Raw genomic sequence first — 21,544 nt, 5'->3', positions numbered from 1 at the left:
CCTACTGGAGTAATGTTTTTAGTCTCGACACTCATATTTAGCTATTGAGGCTTAAGTAAGGACTCTGCTGGAGTTGCTCTTAGGCCTTGTTTAGGTCACCTCAAAATCTAAAGTTTTTTCAAGATTTCTCATCATATTAAATCTTACGACACATATATAGAACATTAAATATAAATAAAAAATAACTAACTGTATAGTTTATCTGTAATTTGCGAGATAAATCTTCTAAGCTTAGTTAATCTTTAGTTTTTTTAGAAGGAGGAAACATTCTCTGCTTTTTAGAAAGCAATTGGTAGCTGATACAAAATACTATGGATACCAGTTCACAATAGAAAAAAATAATTATTAAATATAAACAAAGATGCTACAATGTTAATAAAAAATAGATCTAAACCATACCTCAGTTTCTTTTTTTTCGTTCTACCTCGAGCGGGGCATAATCAGCGCTCAGCAGCCTATCACCAGACAAACACCCAATAATACAATGCAGCATGTACATGCTCAGCATTGCTTATCTGGACCATCCAAATGTGCTCTAAGATTCGTGCTGCTGCACTTCTCTCAACTGTGTTTATACTTTTCTCCACTGTTTCACACATCTCGATGCATATTCAACGATGTAGATAAGCAATGCCCAGCATATAGAGTAAAAAAAACTGCGTTCAACAAACACCACTGTCCGCTGGCTTGGTACGCGCAGCAGCCCGGCAGCGGGAGGTGGTACACGCGCGCGTGATGTTGACGGCTGCTCGAGAGCGATCGAGGTCGTGTACCAAATATTATCCAAATATTATCCAATCATACACATGCTTGTTTAGTTCAATCATGGTTGTTTAATTCATTTTTTTCAAGATTCTTTATCACATAAAAAATGCTAACTGCCAAGTCTGTGCAAACCGCAAAGTGCAAACCGCTTCGATTACATCTTCATTTATAAGTTCTACAAACTACGCTACAGAGTAGCTCCACAAGAGAATTAATTAAGCACTTCTTTAGATGCTCACAACTTTACTATTTTTCTCCGAACATAATACGTGGAGATGAGACCGCTTGACACAGCTCAAAACATGAAACAAAATAGTCCCAAATACTCACTACGAACAACTCCAACAGACTAAGTAAATGTATTCAAAAAAGCTATTTATAGCTATTGTGCTTCAAAAAAGCATTCCAACAACTTGTCTATATTGTTTTCTATTTTTTCTAACTGTGTATCCCACCTTTCTCGCTGGCCATATTTGCCTAGCGAGTCCTGCTTTCTATATGTGTTTTCCAATTTAGCTAGGTTGAACTTTCTATTTTACATAATGGCTAGATCTCACAATTTAACTAGGCTGTTGTACGAGCATGATGTTTGCATTTGCATGGAACTACGGAAGAAGGGATCGGAAGTCTGCTGCTACTGTGCTACTGAAACTGGATGTAGCTGCAAAGTGCAAACCTCAACCTGAACTTAACTATGTGATGCCTACTGTCCTGTGCATGTGCTGCGATTATGACTGTGAACAAAAAAATGGGAACGCGAGAAGACCAACAGCATCAAATTCAATTAGGCCTTGTTTAGTTCCTAAAAAATTTTGCAAAATTTTTCAGATTCCCCATCACATCGAATCTTTAGAGGTATGCATGAAGTATTAAATATAGACGAAAATAAAAACTAATTACACAGTTTGGTCGGAAGTGACGAGACGAATCTTTTGAGCCTAGTTAGTTCACGATTGGACAATATTTGTCAAATACAAACAAAATTAGTACTATTCACATTTTACCAAAAATTTTAGAACTAAACAAACCAAAGTGCTAAAAGCAGACAGGGGAGAGAGGGAATGGGGGAAAAAAATACAAAAAATGCACCAGCCTGGAATCAAACCCGGGTCTGTACCGTGGCAGGGTACTATTCTACCACTAGACCACAGGTGCTTTGATGGATCTTCGGAATGGTCTTTTTGTAGACGTATGCTCCAAGGCGAAGAAAATCGAGGGATGCGGCACTTTTTTTTGAGCAGAATGGGGCTAGCCCACCTCCACTATAGCCTTGTTTAATTTCTAAATTATTTTGTAAAATTTTTTACATTCTTCATCACATCGAATCTTGCAGCACATGCATAAAACACTAAATATAGATAAAAAAAATAACTAATTGCATAGTTTACCAGTAATTTGCGAGACGAATCTTTTGAGCCTAGTTAGTCTAGGATCGGATAATATTTATCAAATACAAATGAAAGTGCTATTATTCTTATTTTGCAAAATTTTTTGGAAGTAAACAACGCCATAATCGCTACATAAGACGGCACCACCTCCTCTTTTTTTTTCTTTTTTTTATAATGGGTGCCTTATTGCTCATTAGTTGATATACTTCATGGGCAATAATAACATTTACTTACATGGGCCTGAAGAGAGCTCAGAACTGGCTCAGTTCCTTCTACACGAGCACTCCCTAAAGATTGCTAGTTCATGAGCAGCCTTGTTACATTCTCTAGGCCGGAACCCGCAAGTAAAAGAATTGAAATTTGCATTAACCAAACACTGAAGCTCCTTTAGGCCTTGTTTAGTGCCAGAAAATTTTCCAAAATTTTTCACATTCTCCGTCACATCGAATCTTTAGACGCGTGCATGGAGTATTAAATATAGACGAAAATAAAAACTAATTGCACAGTTTGGTCGGAATTGACGAGACGAATCTTTTGAGCCTACTTAGTCCATGATTGAATAATATTTGTCAAATACAAACAAAAGTGCTACAGTGTCGATTTCCCAAAAAATTTCGGAACTAAACAAAGCCTTAGTAAACTCCCTTTATTTCACACAGTAGAAAAAGTACACACATCCGCATGGAAATCACCAATCACATGGGTCACGAAATTCCAGCCTTCAAACCCACTTCATTCACTTGTTTATTTATTTACATATCCTGAATCTTAGGAAAACATTTGTGATTTTTGTTCCTCCTATAAGGGGAAGCTAAACTCCTCGCACATACCCAAAAAGTGTTGCTGCTCTTAATGTACTACCTTGGATTGGAACACATTTTATTTACAAATTCACCAAGAGTGTCTGATGTGGTTGTAATGATAATCATTAAATAGAGATGACAATGGATAAATACCAATCATACATTGGCGCTCCATATATCCATCTCTATGACAAAATAGAAAAACAATTAAACCTCCAAACCCATTATGAGTAAATTTTGTACCCATACTTATTTGGGTAAAAACAAGTAGCAATTACCATGTCGAAAAAGACGAGCAATAGAATGAGAGGAGAGGTGATAGAGCAAGAAAGTCACTATTCAATTCTAATCTAAAAGGCTAAAATTCAGATGTGAAAATGGGCTATGCCAATATTGCCCCATCGTTGATGTTCTTTTTTTTGACGAAACACCCATCATTGTGTTACATCACATCAACTTTAATGAGCCTATTCACTTGAACTTACTAATATTTTTCTCTCATAATAATTCAGCGAACATACGAAGCGAATAAGATCTCTAGTCTTTTGTCTATGTATTTTTTAGTTTTTTTAGTTATAATTGCTCTGCAAAGGAGGTAAGATAGTGTATCCAAATTCCAAACAGTACACCTATCTATGTTCAGAAATCACGAAAAACCCTGCCCTAAATTTGAGCTGTGGCATCCCAAAACCCCAGCAGCCAGCAGAGCCGGCAAAATCTTGACAAAAACCCACACGGCGGAAGGGCAAAAGAGAGCGAGAAAGTGATAAGGTTCGTGGGCGCGTCGCCACCCTCTCGTCTCGTCTCCCGCCCCGTTCCCGTCCCACGCCGTCGCGCCTCCTCCTCCTCCTCCTCCCACATCCACCTCGAGATGCTCGCGTGCCCCGCCGCGCTCCACCTCCTCCTCCCGGCGCCGCCGCCGCCGTCGCACCAGCACCAGCACCACCACGTCGCCTTCCCCGCGCCGCCGCTCCACGCCTCGCTCCCGTGCTCGCGCCGCGCGCGGAGGAGAGCGCCCAGGCCAAGGCATGGCGTCGCCAGGGCCTCCGCCGCAGTGGCGGAGGAGGCCAGTAGCTCCGGACCGGCCAAGTTCTCCGTGAGGATCCCCGTTGGCGACCGCGAGGTGAGCCGCCGATGAGCTCTCACTCCTTTTTTTTTTCTTACTCGGCTGTGGAATGTTCCGCGGCGCCCTGCTCATGCGTCGCGAGTTTTGCCGCTCCGTAGCGTGAGGCGCCTCCGCGCGGTTTCGTCGTAGCGTGTTCCTGCACAGTGCATTGCAGCGCATGCTTCGTGCTTGCGTGTGTTCCTAGTTGCTGGATTCTCGTGTGCAACCCCGAGTGCGGTTTCAATGGTGAAGACCTCCCATTGTGCTTGGCTGTTTTGCTCATGGCATTTGCCTAAGCGCACTGAAGTTTCTATTACTCTTCATCCGTGGGTTTAGGTTGATTGATTGATGGCACAGCGCGCACATTCACAAAATAGACTGCGTTCATAAAAAATGGGGGTAATGGAGTGTTTTCGCATTTCAGATATTGGTGGAAACGGGCCACATTGGGAGGCAAGCGAGCGCTTCTGTAATGGTCACCGACGGTGAAACGGTAAGTTGTCAGAATCTATAATACCTGTTGACTACTTGACCGTTGTTAAGAAACTGTACATGCACGCGTGATGGTCCATTCAATCTGTCAGTAGGGGTTATAAAATTCTCAGAATTTCTCCTCAGAGCACACCATTTGCACGTTTCAGTTGTTATTTGTTTTGTTTTGAGGGACTATTTACAGTTTTTATTTCGTAATTCTATCAGGGCTGGTAGACTTTTAGTTATATTGTAAGTGCATTTCGTTCTGTCAAAACATCAGAATCTGCATGCTTGTCACTTCCACACTATTTAGGCTGTAATGATTTGCCACTGTTATGATTTATATGCTCTACATGTGCATGGCAATCAAATTTGATCTGACTTGCCCATGGGTCATGATTCTTCTTCTGTTCTTCCTGTTGGATACCATAAGTCCATAACATGAATGGCTTTCTAGGGGACAGCGTATTGCCTATTGCAAGCACAATTTTGGCCTTTTACCAAATTCAACTCAAGGCTGCTGTTCAGATTTTGTTTCTCTCATCACTGTTGTCCAGTTTAATGGATGATGATAGAAGCATCTTGAATGCAATTAATTTTGTTATTTCAATTTCAGGACCTTTTTATGTCTAACTGTAACTTCAAACTGTGCTGGCAGATTCTCTACTGTTCTGTCTGTCTGGCGGATACTCCAAACGACCCTGCTGACTTTTTCCCTTTATCGGTTCACTATCAAGAGCGCCTTTCAGCTGCTGGAAGAACTAGGTGCAGAAACCTAAAACTGTTGTCGCCACCTTTGTCATTGTCCATGACTCAATTCTCAGTTTTGATTGTGTAATTTATGAAACCTTATTCTATATTTTTACTGATTCCAGTGGTGGTTTCTTCAAACGAGAAGGCAAGACAAAAGACCATGAGGTTCACTATAGGAGCTTCTACTTTTGTTCAACTATTATGTTTGTTGGGTGCTTACATTTTCTTTCCTACATGCTTCACAGGTTTTGGTTTGCAGATTGATAGACAGGCCCCTACGACCTACTATGCCTAAGGGTTTCTACTATGAAACTCAAATTCTATCCTGGGTAATCTTTAGATGTTAACTTGCATTTGTGTTGCCTCTGGGAATTTGGTTGTATGTTCTAGCTTTTTCTTGCAATGTGTGTTAAAGTTATATGAGTAGCTCATCATCAGTTACATATTTTCCCCCATTTTATTGTAACCCGTCCTAGTATTCTCTAACTTACTTTAGTAATCTCATAATACTACAAGGGTTATATTGATAGTGTGATACTTTTCTCATTAGCGGACAATTTATGTATAACATCATGTAACTTGGATTCATAACTTGGCAATCCCATTCACCAACCTCTAAAGCTGAGATACTTGCTATTTGAAATTTGTTAGGAAAATCAGAAAATTCAACCATAATATCAACTCAAACTGCAAGGATAGTGTTCTTATTTTGAAACTGACATGATGTATATTGTATAATTCTTACCAGCAATCTTCATAGATGGCTGCAAGATGCCCTATACAGAGCCTTTTCATAGGAGCTATTGCCAGCAATACTGTTTCGTTCCCTCATCGAGAGATTTATGTTCTGCACCTGTTAATAATTCACTTTGGCAACAAATAAAAGAAATATGAATCCACCTAGCAAAAAAGGCCATGGTTGGCCACTTTTTCTCTCGACATCTTTGTGGCTGATGGGCCAGATTTGAAGATCATATTATGCTATTCTACCTTTTTCTTTGGTTTTTGTTTCTTGATGACCTCCATCAATTACTCCATATGATGAGATAACCTTGACCATTATAGGTCTTCAGTTATGATGGCATTCACTCCCCGGACTGCTTGGCTATCACAGCTGCTGGTATAGCCGTGTAGGTTTAATAAAAAAATATTTCAATATGATGTTTTTTTTGTGAGATTACATTCTTTATCACAAAGATACTCTATTTATCTCAAAATTTTCACTACAGGGCCCTCTCTGAAATTCCAAATAAACAAACAATTGCTGGAGTAAGAATTGGCCTGATTGACGACCAGTTTGTTGTTAATCCAACTACTGAACAGATGGAGAACTCAGAGTTAGATTTGATGATGGCTGGGACTGATAGTGCCATTTTGATGATTGAGGTTAGTGCTGAAGCTTTGCTTGCATACATGCTTGAATGCTTCACCATATTTCCAGCATTCTTTTTTTAGTTGTTAAAACAAATCTGTGCATATAATTCTTGCATTTGGCAACATATAGTTAAGTCCTCAATTTTTTTAGTGGTATGTTTTAAGTTTGCTGTACATTGTTACTCTGCCTTTTATTTTATTGTAAAACAGTTATGCATTGGGCTCATGTGCTAAACCAAGTTGCCAGTCCTTAAATTAGCTCACTTATCTTGATTACTTTCATAGGACTCATAAATCTTATAGTTGAGGTTATCATTTGATTCCTGACTAGTCTTTGGTAGGGCTACTGTGATTTTCTGACTGAGGAGAAGCTGCTTGAAGCTGTGGAAGCTGGGCAGGTGAGCTTATAAGATTATCAATAAGATACACTTTTATATATAATATATTGCTCCATAATGTAAACATGAATGAAGTGCTTAAATATGGCAAGATGATAGCACTATCACTGTAGGCAACAATCAATTACTCAAGTCTTTGCGCAAATAATAGATTTATTTGTTTCCCCATTTTGTTTATCATTGCTTTCTAGTTTCTCTTAACCATGGAGCTTTGAGTTCTTTATAATTTGTAACTTTCTGAGCTGTTATATTACCTCTCTTACTACTCACTACTCAGTACAAGTAAGCCAAAAATGTATATGTTTTTCCCCATTTTTGTTTCCGGAACCTACAAGATCCAGAGCTTCTGTCATTTGTAGACCTCACTTTAGATTTTTAGAAGACATGTTATCTGCTTCCGTTCTTATCTTACATAAATGTTAGCTCTGTACACCTGAACTTCTGAAACGAAACTTCTGTCCTGGTCTGTCCCTTTTTGTGATTCTGACGTAATGTAGAAATCAGGTGGCAATTAGAGAAATCTGCAAAGCAATTGATGTTCTCGTCCAGAGTTGTGGGAAGAAGAAAATGGTCGATGCTATCAGCCTACCGCCTCCTGAACTCTACAGGCATGTTGAAGTATGAACACACTACACCTCCCTATTTTACCAAAATACAATCTTTTAACTTTATATAGTTGCAAGTACAAGTACCTAATATGCTTGTTTGAAGGCTAAACAATACCTGAACTGGCTGACTAGAATGCTGTTTCCTGTCCTCCTGTTTTCCTTAGTTCTTACTCCTATATGCTTATCATTTCCATTCGCTTAATATGATTGTTCAGTAGCCACTTGGGTAGTCACATAGTCTTGTCAATCATATAAAAGATTTATTGAATCCTGCTATCATTTCCTTATTTAATTATGGACTGCAACTTCTTCACTTTTGTAATTTTTAAATTGAAAATATATGCTGGTAGTTATACAATATCCTTTTCCCTTTCAAGCATGCATGTGCCTGTTGCCATTACCCCTGGTTGCTGATTTCAGCTGTTAATGTTGTTCAGGATATTTCTGGAGATGAGTTGGTGAAGGCATTACAAATAAAAGGAAAGATTCCCAGAAGAAAAGCTCTTTCAGCATTGGAGGACAAAGTTATAAGTATACTTTCTGAACAGGGTTATGTTTCCAAAGATGCCTCATCTGGAGTCACTGAAAGTTTGGCTGATATTGTTGAGGATGAGGATGAGGATGAAATTATAGTTGATGGAGAAGTAGATGAAGGTGATGTTCACATCAAGCCGGTTTCAAGGAAGCCCCCTCCTCAGGTGATGGTTATTGTATTGTAGTTGATGACGATGTGGTGATTTTTATGCTTTTATAAAACATCAGATATAGTATCTTATAGGATTCATAGCTAGGCCTGTGCTTTTGTCTTGTAAAGTTTCTTTTCCTTCACTTTTCTAAGATCTCTTGACAAGTAGACCTCGTCCTCTCCCCCCCCCCCCCCCCCCACACACACACCCCCCACCACCACCACCCACACCCCACCCCATTTTTCTGCTTTGCTTGAAACAGCTAACATTTTATACTGATTTCCAAGTATTTTTCTTCTATGTAGCTATTTGCAGAAGTTGATGTCAAGCTAGTCTTCAAGGAAGTTTCATCTAAATATTTACGAAGGCGGATTGTAGAGGTATTGATTGCGCTTGTCACCTAAAGTTTTTTTTTCCCTTGTTTATGTGATCAATAGCAGGATGCTTCGTTCGTGTCAACTTGCTAGTTTTTTTTTTCTGTTAAAAATCTGGTTATAGATCTAGATTTCATGCCCATACTTAGACTTCTGAATTGCATTGTTATGGTCATTGCAGTCTTGATAATACCTGTTTTAGTTGTCATGGATTTTCAGTGTCTGCATTTATTCAGCATACATATTTGGTTACGTCTGTGTAAAAACAATCAAAGATCATATGTACTTTCTAGTTCTTACTACAAAGGATCTGACCTTCTTCCTATATGTGCATAGTGTTTTCAAAGGTCCTTTTGAACTCTTTCTGTAGAATGTAACATTGTAGCCCAGCAACAGGAAGCCAGTGTGGCAGGTATTAACTCCCACTGGTCATCCAAAAGAAGAGTGAAAACAAATATGTAGTTGCCATATTTAGGAGAAAATTCTGCTACGCCAAAACAAGTTATTAATGAAACTAATAGGGACAGTTCAGAATAGGGGTCCTATCACAATCTAGCATTGTGTATGTGTGCCAATGCCTGCCATACATGGCTTTGTTCGTCTATTGTGACTCTGGTTATTGAATTTCCTAGTGTGCCACATCATTATGTCTGGTAATCACAGTTCCTTGGGACTTTCATGTGGTTTAATATGGAAATTGTATGGAATATCAACACCTCAAATTTCAGGGAGGGAGGCGAAGTGATGGACGGAGTCCTTGGGAACTTCGACCCATTAATTCTCAGTGTGGTTTACTTCCAAGAGCTCATGGTAGTGCTCTGTTCACGAGGGGAGAAACACAGGTGAGGTAATACACCTCATTTGAGAGTCTGTTGTATCTGTCGTTTCTGATTGGCATAGTATGACATGTCTCATAGTTTTATCTGTCATATGCTGCTGTTAGTGTCTTGCTGATCTGTTCAGTACCTGATGACGTTTATAGAAATTTATGTGCATATTCTATTTATATCCATCCCACCTTTATTTGTAAGAATCCTGCTTTGTTGCTTCAAACATTAACTCTTACAAGACTTAATTTGATGTATTTTGTTGTGGAGTTCATTTCTAAATAATACATAACACAACCATTACCTGTATTTTTAAAACATTATACTTTCTGCTGCTGGTTTATTTATAGTCTGTTTCAGCTAGAGTCAAATGCATATTAGGTTTGCTATCTTATTATTTTGTTTTCACTTATTTCTTTTGTCCGACCATACAGTCACTGGCTGTGGTCACTTTAGGTGGCTATCAGATGGCACAACGAATTGACAACCTTGTTGATACAGAGGATTCAAAAAGCTTCTATCTTCAGGTAAGCGAAACACCTTTGCTGATTGAATGATACATCACCCTGCTTGGTCAATTCCTAATTTCCTACTTACTATGTTTCCTGTGCATCATGCTTATTTAGACGGTTCTGTTCATTGGGAAATCTTATCATTTTGTGTGTGTGTGGGGGGGGGGGGGGGGGTGGAGGGTCTTCAGATCCATATTTCTGAACAAACTATGTGAAAATAGAATGGGTAGCACGTATTGCCCCCTTTTAAAGATTTGTTATGTAAAGGGAGACATGTGGTATGTACAGTTGACAGGATTATGTCCTGCTTTATTGCTGTGATGATTTTCACTTATGGCATTGAATCTGAGCTAATTCATTGTAGATTGCAAGTAAACATGAGTTTGCCAAGATGCCATCTTATATTTAAATGTCGTGTGTGTGTGGATGTTATGTTTTGTATTTTACTTGTGTCATTGAGATTTTATTGTTGATCAGGGTGTACATGAGTATCTACCCAAGCTCTGCTCTGTCCTCTGAGGATCACTTTGTGATGTTCTTTTTGAAGGCTGTATGCTTACTAATTTCATTGCTAACCTGTGAAATGGTCCAAAATAGTTTTCCATTTTTGCTTGGAGTTTTGTTATCAACACAGTTAGCTGCAAGATTACTCTGCATTGTTAACTAATTTCTGTGACATTCTGCAGTACTCATTTCCTCCATCATGTGTTGGCGAAGTTGGTCGAATTGGAGCACCTAGCCGGAGAGAGATTGGGCATGGGATGCTTGCAGAAAGGGCACTGGAGCCAATTTTACCTCCAGAAGAGGATTTTCCGTACACTATTCGTGTCGAGAGTACTATCACTGAAAGTAATGGTTCGTCCAGGTAATACTATTCTTGTGCTTAACATTTTTTTTTGTTTGCTAGCTTGTATAAGTTTGTTTGTCTTTCTTTTAACGGTTCTTTCAATTTGCAGAACTATTTATGAGTTGACACAACCTTTTATTTTATGTTTGTTGCCTCCTGGGGAGTTTAGTTTAGACATTTGCTAGTTGGTGAGGTGCAAATCTTGCGTTTGGTGACCCAAAATAAAGTTCTTAGTCCAGCAGTACCTGAACTTATATTCAATATTTCTGATACAGTTAGCAGTTGACCATTTCTTTGGGTTTGTACAGACTACAGTAGAGAATTAAGCGTTTGATTACTCCTCAATTGCTAATACTTCTTATGTGATATCACCAGCATGGCTTCTGTTTGTGGAGGTTGTTTAGCACTTCAAGATGCTGGGGTTCCTATAAAGTTTCCTGTTGCTGGAATTGCAATGGGCCTGGTCCTTGATACACAGGAATTTGGTGGAGATGGTAGCCCACTTATACTTTCTGATATTACTGGAGCTGAAGATGCCTCTGGTGACATGGATTTGAAGGTGTGACTTGTATTTCATTCTGCATTTGGTACTTGGAACTGCATTAGCAAGGTTAGTATATGTTGTTCTGCTGAAAGCTCAGTTTTCTTATATGTAAGCTCTTGTTGCAGATTGCTGGTAATGAAAGTGGCATATCTGCATTTCAGATGGACATTAAGGTTGTAATGACTATATAGATGGAAGTATTTGTCATGTAGTTTTGCTATTAGGAGGCTTTGCTACAATGGTTAATCTGTCTGGTTCTTGCATTGTGGCAGGTAGTCGGGATAACTCTACCTGTGATGGAGCAAGCACTCTTTCAAGCTAGGGACGGGAGACAGCATATTCTGAGTAAGCCTATGCTAAATTAGCTATTTCCATTTACATGCCAATTTCTTTACCCCAGCTATCTACAAACTTATGATATACTCCCTCTGTTCCAAATTATAAGACGTTTTGGCTTTTCTAAATACATTGCTTTTACTATGTATCTAGACATTGTGTATATCTAAGTGCATAGCAAAAACTATGTATCTAGAAAAACCAAAACGTCTTATAATTTGGAATGGAGGGAGTACATCACAGTCAAGCTTTAAGTTAAAATTAAAAGGAAGGAAGATAAAAACATAGCAACTGCTGGAATTCTGTTTTGCGCTCATTTTCAAACTCTTTCAGCATTAATACTTGTTTGCCATTAGTAATGCAGCATCCAGTGTTTCGCAGTAGTATAGAAAATGCAACAAAAAAAAAAGGAGTCGACTTATCGTAGCTGCTTTCTTTTGTGCTGGTAAATCATGTTTGTTCCTGCACCAATTCTTATGACATTATTTGTGAAGGTTGGAACGTTCCTTAATATTAAAGTTCCCCTTGGATGGTCAACACTAATAACTTTTCATGTCTATTCTACAGAATGCTTATGCTGAAACTGTCATTTTCTGCATGTTTTTATCTCATTTTCTCCCCATTTGATCTGATGTTACATTTTGCTTCTCCTCAGATGAAATGTCAAAATCTTCACCTCCACCATCAAAAGCACTATCTCCGTATGCTCCCTTAATTCATGTTATGAAGGTTGGTACTATGTTCATGATGTGTATATGGTATATATGTTTTCTTGCAACTATATCTTTCTAACATGTTTTGTTACAATGTTCTTCAAGGTCAAACCTAACAAGGTGAATTTAATAATTGGTTCTGGTGGAAAGACAATAAAAAGCATAATTGAGGAGACTGGAGTAGATGCTATTGATACTGGAGACGATGGCACGGTACGGAGAACTTGGTGATACTTGCCATTTAGCCTTACTAAAGTACTATTGACAAATGCCTTTTGCAGGTAAAAATTACTGCAAGAGACCTATCAAGCTTAGAGAAGTCAAAAACTATAATAGCTAACCTTACCATGGTTCCAAAAGTCGGAGAAATATACAGGTATCAACTTTTATCCCCATGGATGTTTTGTAGACTATTCTTCTCAAAGTATATTATCTCTTCTTTCTTGTTTAATTAATTACCCTGCTTGCTTTCTTGTAACCAATCTTTTGGGTATCTAATCAATATCCTTTTCTTGGGAACTCATTTACCAGGAATTGTGAGATCAAGTCAATAGCTCCATATGGTGCTTTTGTTGAAATTGCTCCAGGGCGTGAGGTGAGCAGATACTAAAATTTACTCTAGTTGTTTCACATATTCATCACCTGTGTATAATTCAGAGAAAAGAAGCACTTCTTAGTGACAAAATTGCATGGCCTTGTTGGGCATCTGTGCAATAGAAAAGGAAGTTCTCATGAAAAATACCGTCCAGTTTAATTTTGATATTATTTTCTGCCATAACCCATTGCTTGTAACTCAATATGCAGGGTTTATGTCATATCAGCGAGTTAAGTTCAGGCTGGTTGGCCAAGGCTGAGGATGTGAGAAAATATTATGAATTTGTTTCATTTGCTTAGATTTCTACCCCTTGTTTAAGTAATCCAATCCACTGCATTTGTTGCAGGCTTTTAAAGTTGGAGATCGCATAGACGTCAAGCTTATTGAGGTTGGTAGCTATTTTTAAGTTCAACATGCATTTGTCCTCAAGGCATTTATAGTGAAAACTGCTATTTCTATAATTGCCACCTCCAAAACGCTATATGGTAAATTATCCAACCACATGATATGATGCCCTTCTCTGAATTATGTTTCTTTGATCATCTGAGCCAGATAAATGATAAAGGTCAACTACGGTTAAGTTCCCGAGCTTTGCTTCCTGACGCGGATTCAGAATCCAACAGCGGTTCAACAAAAGAAAAGGCACCGCAAAAAGATGATGCCATCAAGATGACATCGAGGAGACCCAGGCGCAAGAGACAGTCTGAGCCATTTGGAGCTGAAAATGCCACAATAAAGACTCTTGAGAAAAGTGCTGCGGCTCCAGCTGGTTCAAAGGGCAGTGAAGTTGGGAAGTAGGAAAACGACGGTGACTTGTGCCTTAATCAGACGATTGCTTCACTTGACTGGTCAAGTTAAGGGATACACACATCAATTGACTATATGATTGTCATCGGGCATGACAAAGAATTCCAACATGAGGCATAACTGTCTAAACCGGATTACAATGAAGAAGATTTGATCGACCTTGATGTTAGACAGGTAGCGTGCCTGCTTTGCGGTACAGGACGTATGCGCCCATCCGGCAATAATGGTGCCCAGGACTAGATCGTCACCTTGATTAGCGGAACGGATCGGCGTAACAGCCATGGAAACTTGATTGTAATCTCCAGGATAGTATGTTTACCTTTGTGTTGTACTCCTAAGTAATAACCTTTTGTACTACTACATATTCTTGCCGATCCCGCCAATGCAAACTAGTGCGTAACGTGATTAGCCAATTATTTTACGCTTTCATGGTATCACGAGAAAGTTTGCTTCAATGAAGCGTGGCATCAATCACCTTTTACTGCCTCCACGCTGTCAAAATTCAGCGTGGGAATAGTCGCAACATGAATCTGAGATAATTTGACAAAACAGAGGCGGCCCGCAGCAAATATATATGTTCTAGTAACTCGGTTACTGCTCCCACATTTACAAGCCAAATGCAACTCCTATCTCACACATCTCATGTTACATCAGTTAACTGTCCCGAAGGGCAATACAATACAAAGCCTACGAAAAGAGAAATGAAACAGAAACTAGAATCCTGGGCAACTTTCCATCGCCACACGCTAGTTTCCATACTAGCAGCCAAGAAGGCTGTTTCTCAACGCTTACACTGAAGTCTGAGCAGTACGGTGTCTTTGTACTCTGTCAATTGTCCCATAAGAACTCGTTTCCCACCAATTCATTAGTGAGGAGTTGCTCGAAGTCATCAAATTCGTGGAAGGGCTCAGCCTTCGAAGTCGCGGCATTGCCTCCAGCAGCGGAGGCGGCGGCAGCAGCAGCTGGATTGCTGCTTACTGACTTGAAACTGTTACTTCTGCTGGGGACAATGCTGGCTGTGCTGTTGTTGATCACATTACTAGGCCCGGTACCGACCGTAGCTGCACCCTTTTCGGCGCTGCTATTGATGCGCTGTGCCTGCTCTCCGGTAGCAGCACTGTTGGTGTTAGCACCTCCTGATGTGATACCACTGTTTGCATTAGGGGTATCTGGAGGTGGTTGCTGTGGCAATGTGCGGCCGTTAGTGTTCTTAACTTCTTGAAGCAGCTGATTTAAAACATGCTGCTGATACTGTGGGCTCGCACCCAAGCCCTGGTGATTATTTTGCACTCCCAAGATCTGGAGATTGTTGTGCTGAGGCATTGGGTGCTGGAATGACCCAGAATGTTGGAATTGTGCTAGCTGCACTTGGTTAGGTCCACGGAAGGATCTAGATGCTTCCAGTTGGATGCCATTGTGCATTGCAGCAGGACCTTTGAAGACACTGGATGCCTCCTGCTGAAGAAGACTCTGATTTGCACTGGAGCTTCTGAGTAAACTCTGGTAACTGTTTAGTGTTGCAGCATTCTGTGGAGTACTATTACCAATGGCTCCAGCAACAGAAGTTCCGTTGTCCACATGAGCGCTTATTTCTTGTTTGACACCCATAACTTTGGTGTTGTTCTGGTCATTGGGAAGACCAGCAGCAGCCGTTATTTGTTTTGCCTCATGCAAATTCTGTCCTGGAAGCTTCGGTACATTTGGTTTTGGATAATTCTTCAGGCCCTCTGCATATGAATACAGTGCACATTAAAAAGACACCAAAAGGTTGATGAGGCAAGCAGGAAGTGTGGCCTATATCAGAATATTATTATAAAATCTATTGCTTTTGCCACTGTCCATATCATATAATCCAATATTTTGCTGTTCTCAGAAGGAAAAACAAATGAAACAACACAATCATATCTGATTTCTTTATATGCCATCGATGTGTCTGACAACTGGGACCCCCATAGTCACTTGACAGTGGCATATGACTGAAGGATTTAAGTTTTTACCCAGAGGCTTGTGAAGACTTTTTTTTTCAATTTCTTTTGATAAATCCACAGCACAGACATACATCAATAACTGACTTTGACATGTAATCACATAGTGTCAGCTGGGTTCCTTCCTGTATGGAGAACTCCCGTTTCTAGTGCTACAAGTTTCGTTTGTACAACAAAACTTGAACTAGCAATCAACTTTCCTGAGGCATATTATTTTAATATGTCCTACCATCTTTTTGGAAACAGTGGGAAAATATTAGTTACTTTAGGAGAATTTGTTGACAGAGTCACAGACAACTAACAATTGACAACTAGGTGAAAACTGAAGACAGTGATAGGTAAATGTGCATGAACATACCTATAGGACCAAGATTATTTTTGTTGGTGAACTCAATCAAGTCCTTCATGTGATTCACCACCTCTGATATCTGACAAGGACAGATAACTATCAGTGTGCTTGATGTGTATGAATGTATGGAAACCATAGGATGCACATGCAGATATAATGATATAATGTACTAAAATCCAAGCAGAATTTGTGGGGCAACATTGAAAAGTATACAATGCAATGGTAAAAGACTGTAATTACCTGCAGGCAGCGAACATATCGTTTAGAAAGACCATGTTCATTCAAGGTGTGCTGCTCCAGATTCTTCACTAGTTGCCGTGATGCAGTCACAAACCTAACAGCAGAAAACAAAATGATGCCTTTGCATTAGCACAATAAAAAATAAGATTGCTCTGAGATACAGGATTTTCTATTTATCATGGCAAAAGATCTCTATGTAATGGATATTACAGCACTCAAGGTGTAGTTTCTTCACTAACATGTTGCAAATGGCTTGTGCATCATTGTTTGAAACCCCAGCAGGACCACTTTCACTGGCAGCCGCTTGGTATTTCTGGGCAACCTGTAACAAATTATTGACCTGAAAAGCAGAACCATGTGTGCAGTATAAGATATCATTGGTCACACTTGTAAAACATGAACACACACTTAGGGAATGCCTTAAAGAGTACAGATTTACATTAAGATGTAATGAAAATGGGTTTGATCCTCGCTGGGGTATCTTGAAGCAGTTCTGACCTTCAGTACATCAATGAAGAATGAAGAAAAATCTAAATAGTTGTGGAAGAAGTCTGGTCGTGACAAGAAAGAGGCATTTTCATCCATTTATACAAGTTGTCCTAAGTAACTAGACTTATGCCGCATCATGTATAATTAATTACCTAAGACCTAGGTTGCCAAGAAATAACTGTATTACTATGTAACTAGGCAAGGGCAAGTTACAATTAAAAATTCTGTAGCCAAGTTAAAGTGGAACACTGTGCTAGTATAAGAAATCCACCTGTGGTGCCAGAACCCGGCGAGTGATATACTCCTCATGTCGTCGTGAACAGAACTCCCATGACATGATCTGAGTCAACGGTACATAAGAATTGATATTGACCCTTACACGTAACATGGACAGGTTACAAAAATTGCACTCACATGTGCGAACTACTACACCAAGCAACTAACCTTCAATTCTGGTGTGAATATGATTCTCAAATGCCCCTCATGTGTAACATGTTGGTGTTCATAAACACACTTTTGAACAACTTTTGTATGCTCCAGCAGCATTAGTCCATTAGGCAACCGGAATTCGTTGGGCATGTCAAGGAATAGGTATTCATCTATAACACCATGATCAAATCTAATTTGACAGAGTCTAGGAAGCACTTCATAGGTAGCCTCTGTCAGAGAGATCAGACATAAAAAAGGATACCTGAGTAAGAGATACTTGTACTACAAGTAACAAATCAGAAAGCTACTTGGACAAGAAACACTAAGATGTGCATCTATATTATGGCAATAGCATTTGCATGGTGCACACTGCATAGATACCACAGTTTAGCTAATCTTTGGTTTACCACAGAATCAATGGTGCACACTGCATAGGTACCTTTCAGTCACTCATTTCACATGCATGTGCAGTTGTGCACAGTATGATTATTGCCACTCAGCATATATTCATGACAAATTCATATCCATTCTTCATGTCTATGCATGACGCATTAATACAATTTTGTATTATCACATAATTCATCTTTGTTCCAGCCTGAAACTTATCAATTTTGTAAACCTCAAGATACTAAATTCATGTTTGTTCTGGCCTTCTGTAATTCATCTTGTTTTACCACAGATTCAATGTGAAACTTCATATAATTCATTTTTGTTAACCCACAAGATATTTATAGCAAAGTAGAGTTTGTTGCTAACAACTAACACGAGATCAACAAGTTTCAAAGAGAATCTACAAAAACTAAATTTGAATATCAAAAGATATCATCATGAATATAGTTTGCCAGAGTTCACAGAAATTAGCTAACCATATCCTTTTCCACCATGTGTATTGCATATGTCACATCGCCATGTGACCTGCAATGGATAAAATATGACTGTATGAAGCATTATATAAATATCCATCACCTTTTGCAAATTTAAAAGACCAAGGGATATTCTCCTTCACATTTTAACTGTAAATGTGCAGAGAAAAAAGAATTGGTCTTTTCTATTTAGCTACTGCAACAAGAAAACTCTTTTTACTACAGAAAGGTATACCTATAAACTATATTCTGAAGCCACTAAAAGATACAAAATTAGATGTGGTGTTCAACGATCAAGCAGAAGTTTAAGAAGATGATAATCAATCTTGTTTTGGAATCAAGACGGAAGTGATGCCACACAGCAGAGAGTGATGTTGGACATGGAACACAAAACCAATTAGTCAAGAACAATATAATCGCAAGTAAAATTTGCTGTGAATGTAAACTGTTAACTAACCTGAGCTGATTGTGGAGTAGAAACTGAAGCGTTCGCTCTCTTATCGTAAGACGACACACACCATCTTTCTCTTGCTCGTGGTGCAAAATATTCCTCAACAAGCTTCCTCCAATATGTTATGGGATTATTCTACAAGACAGTGCACCAATAAATTGTACTGCCAAAGGCTTGCATCTCGTAATCTCATGATCAATGTATACAGTGCTCAAACACAAACACACCTCTGGACGATAACGCTTGTGATATAAATATTGCATTAGCCTTCGGGAACAAAGCCCAGTATCGACAGGAGTCCTAATAGGTCCAGCTATTCCAGGCTGTGCTAGCGGTGGCCTAAGCTGAAGCTGACGAGAAATGCCAATTTGAGATGGTTGTATCTGAGCAAACGGTTGCAACAACTGCTGCTGCCTCTGCTGCAACTGTGCTAGTTTATGCTGCTGGATCAAAGCTTCAAGCTGTGGGTTCTGTTGCCCCTGGAGATGAAGGGAACTCTGACCATGGAGCAGCTGTTGAATCAGCTGTTGCTGCAGTTCATCTTGCCTAACATCAATTCTTGATTTCTTTGGAGCATGCAATGCACCACTAGCCTCAATCATGGGATGTGATGTTACACTTGAAGATCTCCGCTTTTGTACCTGGTCTTGGGGTGGACTTTGCTGCACAACGGAGCCATCAATGACTGAGGAGCCAGAGATGTTATTTGATGAAAATGATATTGGGGACGCTGGAACACGCATGAATGAATCAGTATTCATGCTTCTACTTGGCTGCAACTGAGCACCTCCGATGAATGATGAGTTCACATCTGTCATCACCCTGACGAATCTTGAATAAAAGCAGGGCACATAACTGGAAATTACCAATAACGATCTTCCAATATTTGTAGCTAGAACCTGTTATGAGAGTAAATATCAGTGAAGATTCATTAAGTCATCTAAGACCACACATACAAATTACAATGTAAGTTTATCATCAATTTTCTTTCTGAAGCAATCAGCCGATGTACCAAACGACAAAAGAATCAAATAACAGACAACAAATTATCATTGCTGACTAGGTCTAGAACTGAAGCTGGAATTACTTTTAGCATGCAAAGTAAACACATTTGCAATTATCCAACTGATGCAAATACATTTCCCAGAAATACAGAACACAGAGACAGGAGAAGGTACCAGGTACAGAGATGACCACAATAATGAAAATAAACTGTAGTAGTTTTGTGATAATAAAAGCACCCTAACAGCCAACTGATTGTGTTCATATCAGCAAAATGAGTAGCAAATTCAACTCATCTCAGCAATGAGCCTAGTGAAATTGAGCCAACTGAGAAACAGTAATAATAAGCACAACATAAAGATCTGATAGTCTCTTGTGCAAGAACTAAAGAATCAAATCTCCTATCCAATAAAGAAGGGAATCAATAGATGATGATCAAGAGAAGAAAACCCATCATATATCATAATCTTTAGTAGCTAGAACTGTAAACAGGAAAAAAAAAGGAACCGATACAACTTCAAAAAATTATGGTCCCCAAAATCCATATCATTAGTGTATCAAAGAAAAGATACTCTCTAACACCGAGGTTGATCACATCCTATTCGATGCCAAGTCAAACAAAAAATGGATTATAAATTTCTAATTTTTAGTCTCCCCAATACTACCAATTGGAAATTGGCACCTTGGGATGGCCTGGGTGACCAACTTGATAGGCCTTGACCGGTGCTTACTGATTGGGGGCTATGACAAAGCTGAAGCTGTTATGGATAGCTCGACCAAGGATGAGACATCACAGTGCCTAAGCGTGTCTGGTACAAATAGATGGCAGTGAAGTTGAAGAGCGTGTGCAGGCATGGGAGATGAAGACATAATAGTCGGCAAACTCACTGTCTCCAAATTGCAGCAAACAGGGTGGATGCTGCCGCATTTGTAGGCTAAACAAAGCACAAGATTGTCTTTTTGGTTTCCTTTCCTCCATTCATCAGAGGCTCAGAGCTACTGAATAGGGGAGGACCCAGCATAGGGTGTGGGTGTGCACATGCACACCAGATAATTTTTGCGAAACCGAAGTTAGCAGGCATAATACATGTATATAGTAGTAATTAGAGCAGATCCGAATACAAGTAGCTTACATTAGGGTTTGGGTGCACGGTTTCGAACAGCACGAATGAAGAGAAGGGGGCAAGCATACCTGGTGATCGCCAGTCGCCGGCGAAGGAGGCCGGACGATGACCTGGCAAAGGGCAGCGTCAGTCGCCGGCGAAGGAGCTGACGAAGATCCGGCAGAGGGCGTCGCCAATCGCCGCCAGTCGTCGCCGCCACGAAAGGAAGGCCGAGAGAGCGAGAGCGAGAGCAAGAACGTCTGAACGGGGACTGTCTTTTCCTTCCTTTCCTTCCTTCATTCCTTCCCCATGTTTAGTTCTAAGGCCTTGTTTAGTTCCTAAAAAATTTTGAATTTCGCTACTGTAGCACTTTCGTTTTTATTTGACAAATATTGTCCAATCATAAACTAACTAAGATCAAAAGATTTGTCTCGCGATTTACAGACAAACTGTGTAATTAGTTTTTGTTTTCGTCTATATTTAATGCTTCATGCATGTGTCGCAAGATTCGATGTGACGGGGAATCTTGAAAACTTTTTGGATTTCAGAGTGAACTAAACAAGGCCTAATAAGATACTATAACACTTTCGTTTACATTTGACAAATATTATTCAATATAGACTAATTAGACTCAAAAGATCCATCTTCTAAATTACATGCAAACTGTGAAATTAGTAATTATTTTTTATCTATATTTAATGCTCTATGCATATGCCGCAAGATT

At 39.5% G+C, this 21,544-nt stretch overlaps 2 protein-coding genes and 1 non-coding gene across 3 annotated transcripts; 1 reads left to right on the top strand and 2 right to left on the bottom strand.

Moving 5' to 3' along the window:
* On the bottom strand, positions 1,850 to 1,920 carry TRNAG-GCC. Its single transcript has one exon. It is a non-coding gene; the product is annotated as a tRNA-Gly (tRNA).
* On the top strand, positions 3,681 to 14,322 carry LOC8060701 (probable polyribonucleotide nucleotidyltransferase 1, chloroplastic). The gene is made up of 24 exons (XM_021452664.1): positions 3,681 to 4,079; positions 4,486 to 4,554; positions 5,194 to 5,300; positions 5,411 to 5,453; positions 5,534 to 5,617; positions 6,354 to 6,418; positions 6,518 to 6,674; positions 7,004 to 7,060; positions 7,565 to 7,678; positions 8,106 to 8,366; positions 8,660 to 8,734; positions 9,457 to 9,570; positions 9,990 to 10,082; positions 10,754 to 10,932; positions 11,290 to 11,473; positions 11,584 to 11,631; positions 11,731 to 11,803; positions 12,450 to 12,523; positions 12,613 to 12,720; positions 12,789 to 12,883; positions 13,039 to 13,102; positions 13,312 to 13,365; positions 13,449 to 13,490; positions 13,655 to 14,322. The coding sequence occupies exons 1-24, from the start codon at positions 3,828 to 3,830 to the stop codon at positions 13,898 to 13,900; spliced, it is 2,658 nt and encodes an 885-aa protein (XP_021308339.1). The 5' UTR covers positions 3,681 to 3,827; the 3' UTR covers positions 13,901 to 14,322.
* Positions 14,424 to 21,116, bottom strand: LOC8081171 (probable transcriptional regulator SLK2). The gene is made up of 10 exons (XM_021452665.1): positions 20,910 to 21,116; positions 18,943 to 19,614; positions 18,722 to 18,850; positions 18,268 to 18,316; positions 17,417 to 17,631; positions 17,244 to 17,312; positions 16,723 to 16,823; positions 16,484 to 16,577; positions 16,253 to 16,322; positions 14,424 to 15,636 (listed from the first exon to the last, which is right to left on the bottom strand). Exons 2-10 carry the CDS (start codon positions 19,531 to 19,533, stop codon positions 14,738 to 14,740), a joined length of 2,217 nt encoding a protein of 738 aa, XP_021308340.1. The 5' UTR covers positions 19,534 to 19,614; positions 20,910 to 21,116; the 3' UTR covers positions 14,424 to 14,737.

This window comes from Sorghum bicolor, chromosome 2 (assembly GCF_000003195.3).
Source record: "Sorghum bicolor cultivar BTx623 chromosome 2, Sorghum_bicolor_NCBIv3, whole genome shotgun sequence".
Lineage (NCBI taxonomy): Eukaryota > Viridiplantae > Streptophyta > Magnoliopsida > Poales > Poaceae > Sorghum > Sorghum bicolor.
Note: the sequence above shows the minus strand (reverse complement) of the source record. Positions and strands in the feature narration are given on the sequence as shown.

Coding starts and splice junctions, on each gene's coding strand:
- LOC8060701 (XM_021452664.1), top strand. CDS start 3,828: ATGCTCGCGTGCCCCGCCGCGCTCCACCTCCTCCTCCCGGCGCCGCCG. Junction 8,367..8,659: donor CAAGGAAGCCCCCTCCTCAG/GTGATGGTTATT, acceptor TCTTCTATGTAG/CTATTTGCAGAAGTTGATGT. Junction 9,571..9,989: donor TCACGAGGGGAGAAACACAG/GTGAGGTAATAC, acceptor CCGACCATACAG/TCACTGGCTGTGGTCACTTT.
- LOC8081171 (XM_021452665.1), bottom strand. CDS start 19,533: ATGACAGATGTGAACTCATCATTCATCGGAGGTGCTCAGTTGCAGCCA. Junction 18,317..18,721: donor CTACTCCACAATCAGCTCAG/GTTAGTTAACAG, acceptor TATCCATTGCAG/GTCACATGGCGATGTGACAT. Junction 17,313..17,416: donor TATTCACACCAGAATTGAAG/GTTAGTTGCTTG, acceptor CCGTTGACTCAG/ATCATGTCATGGGAGTTCTG.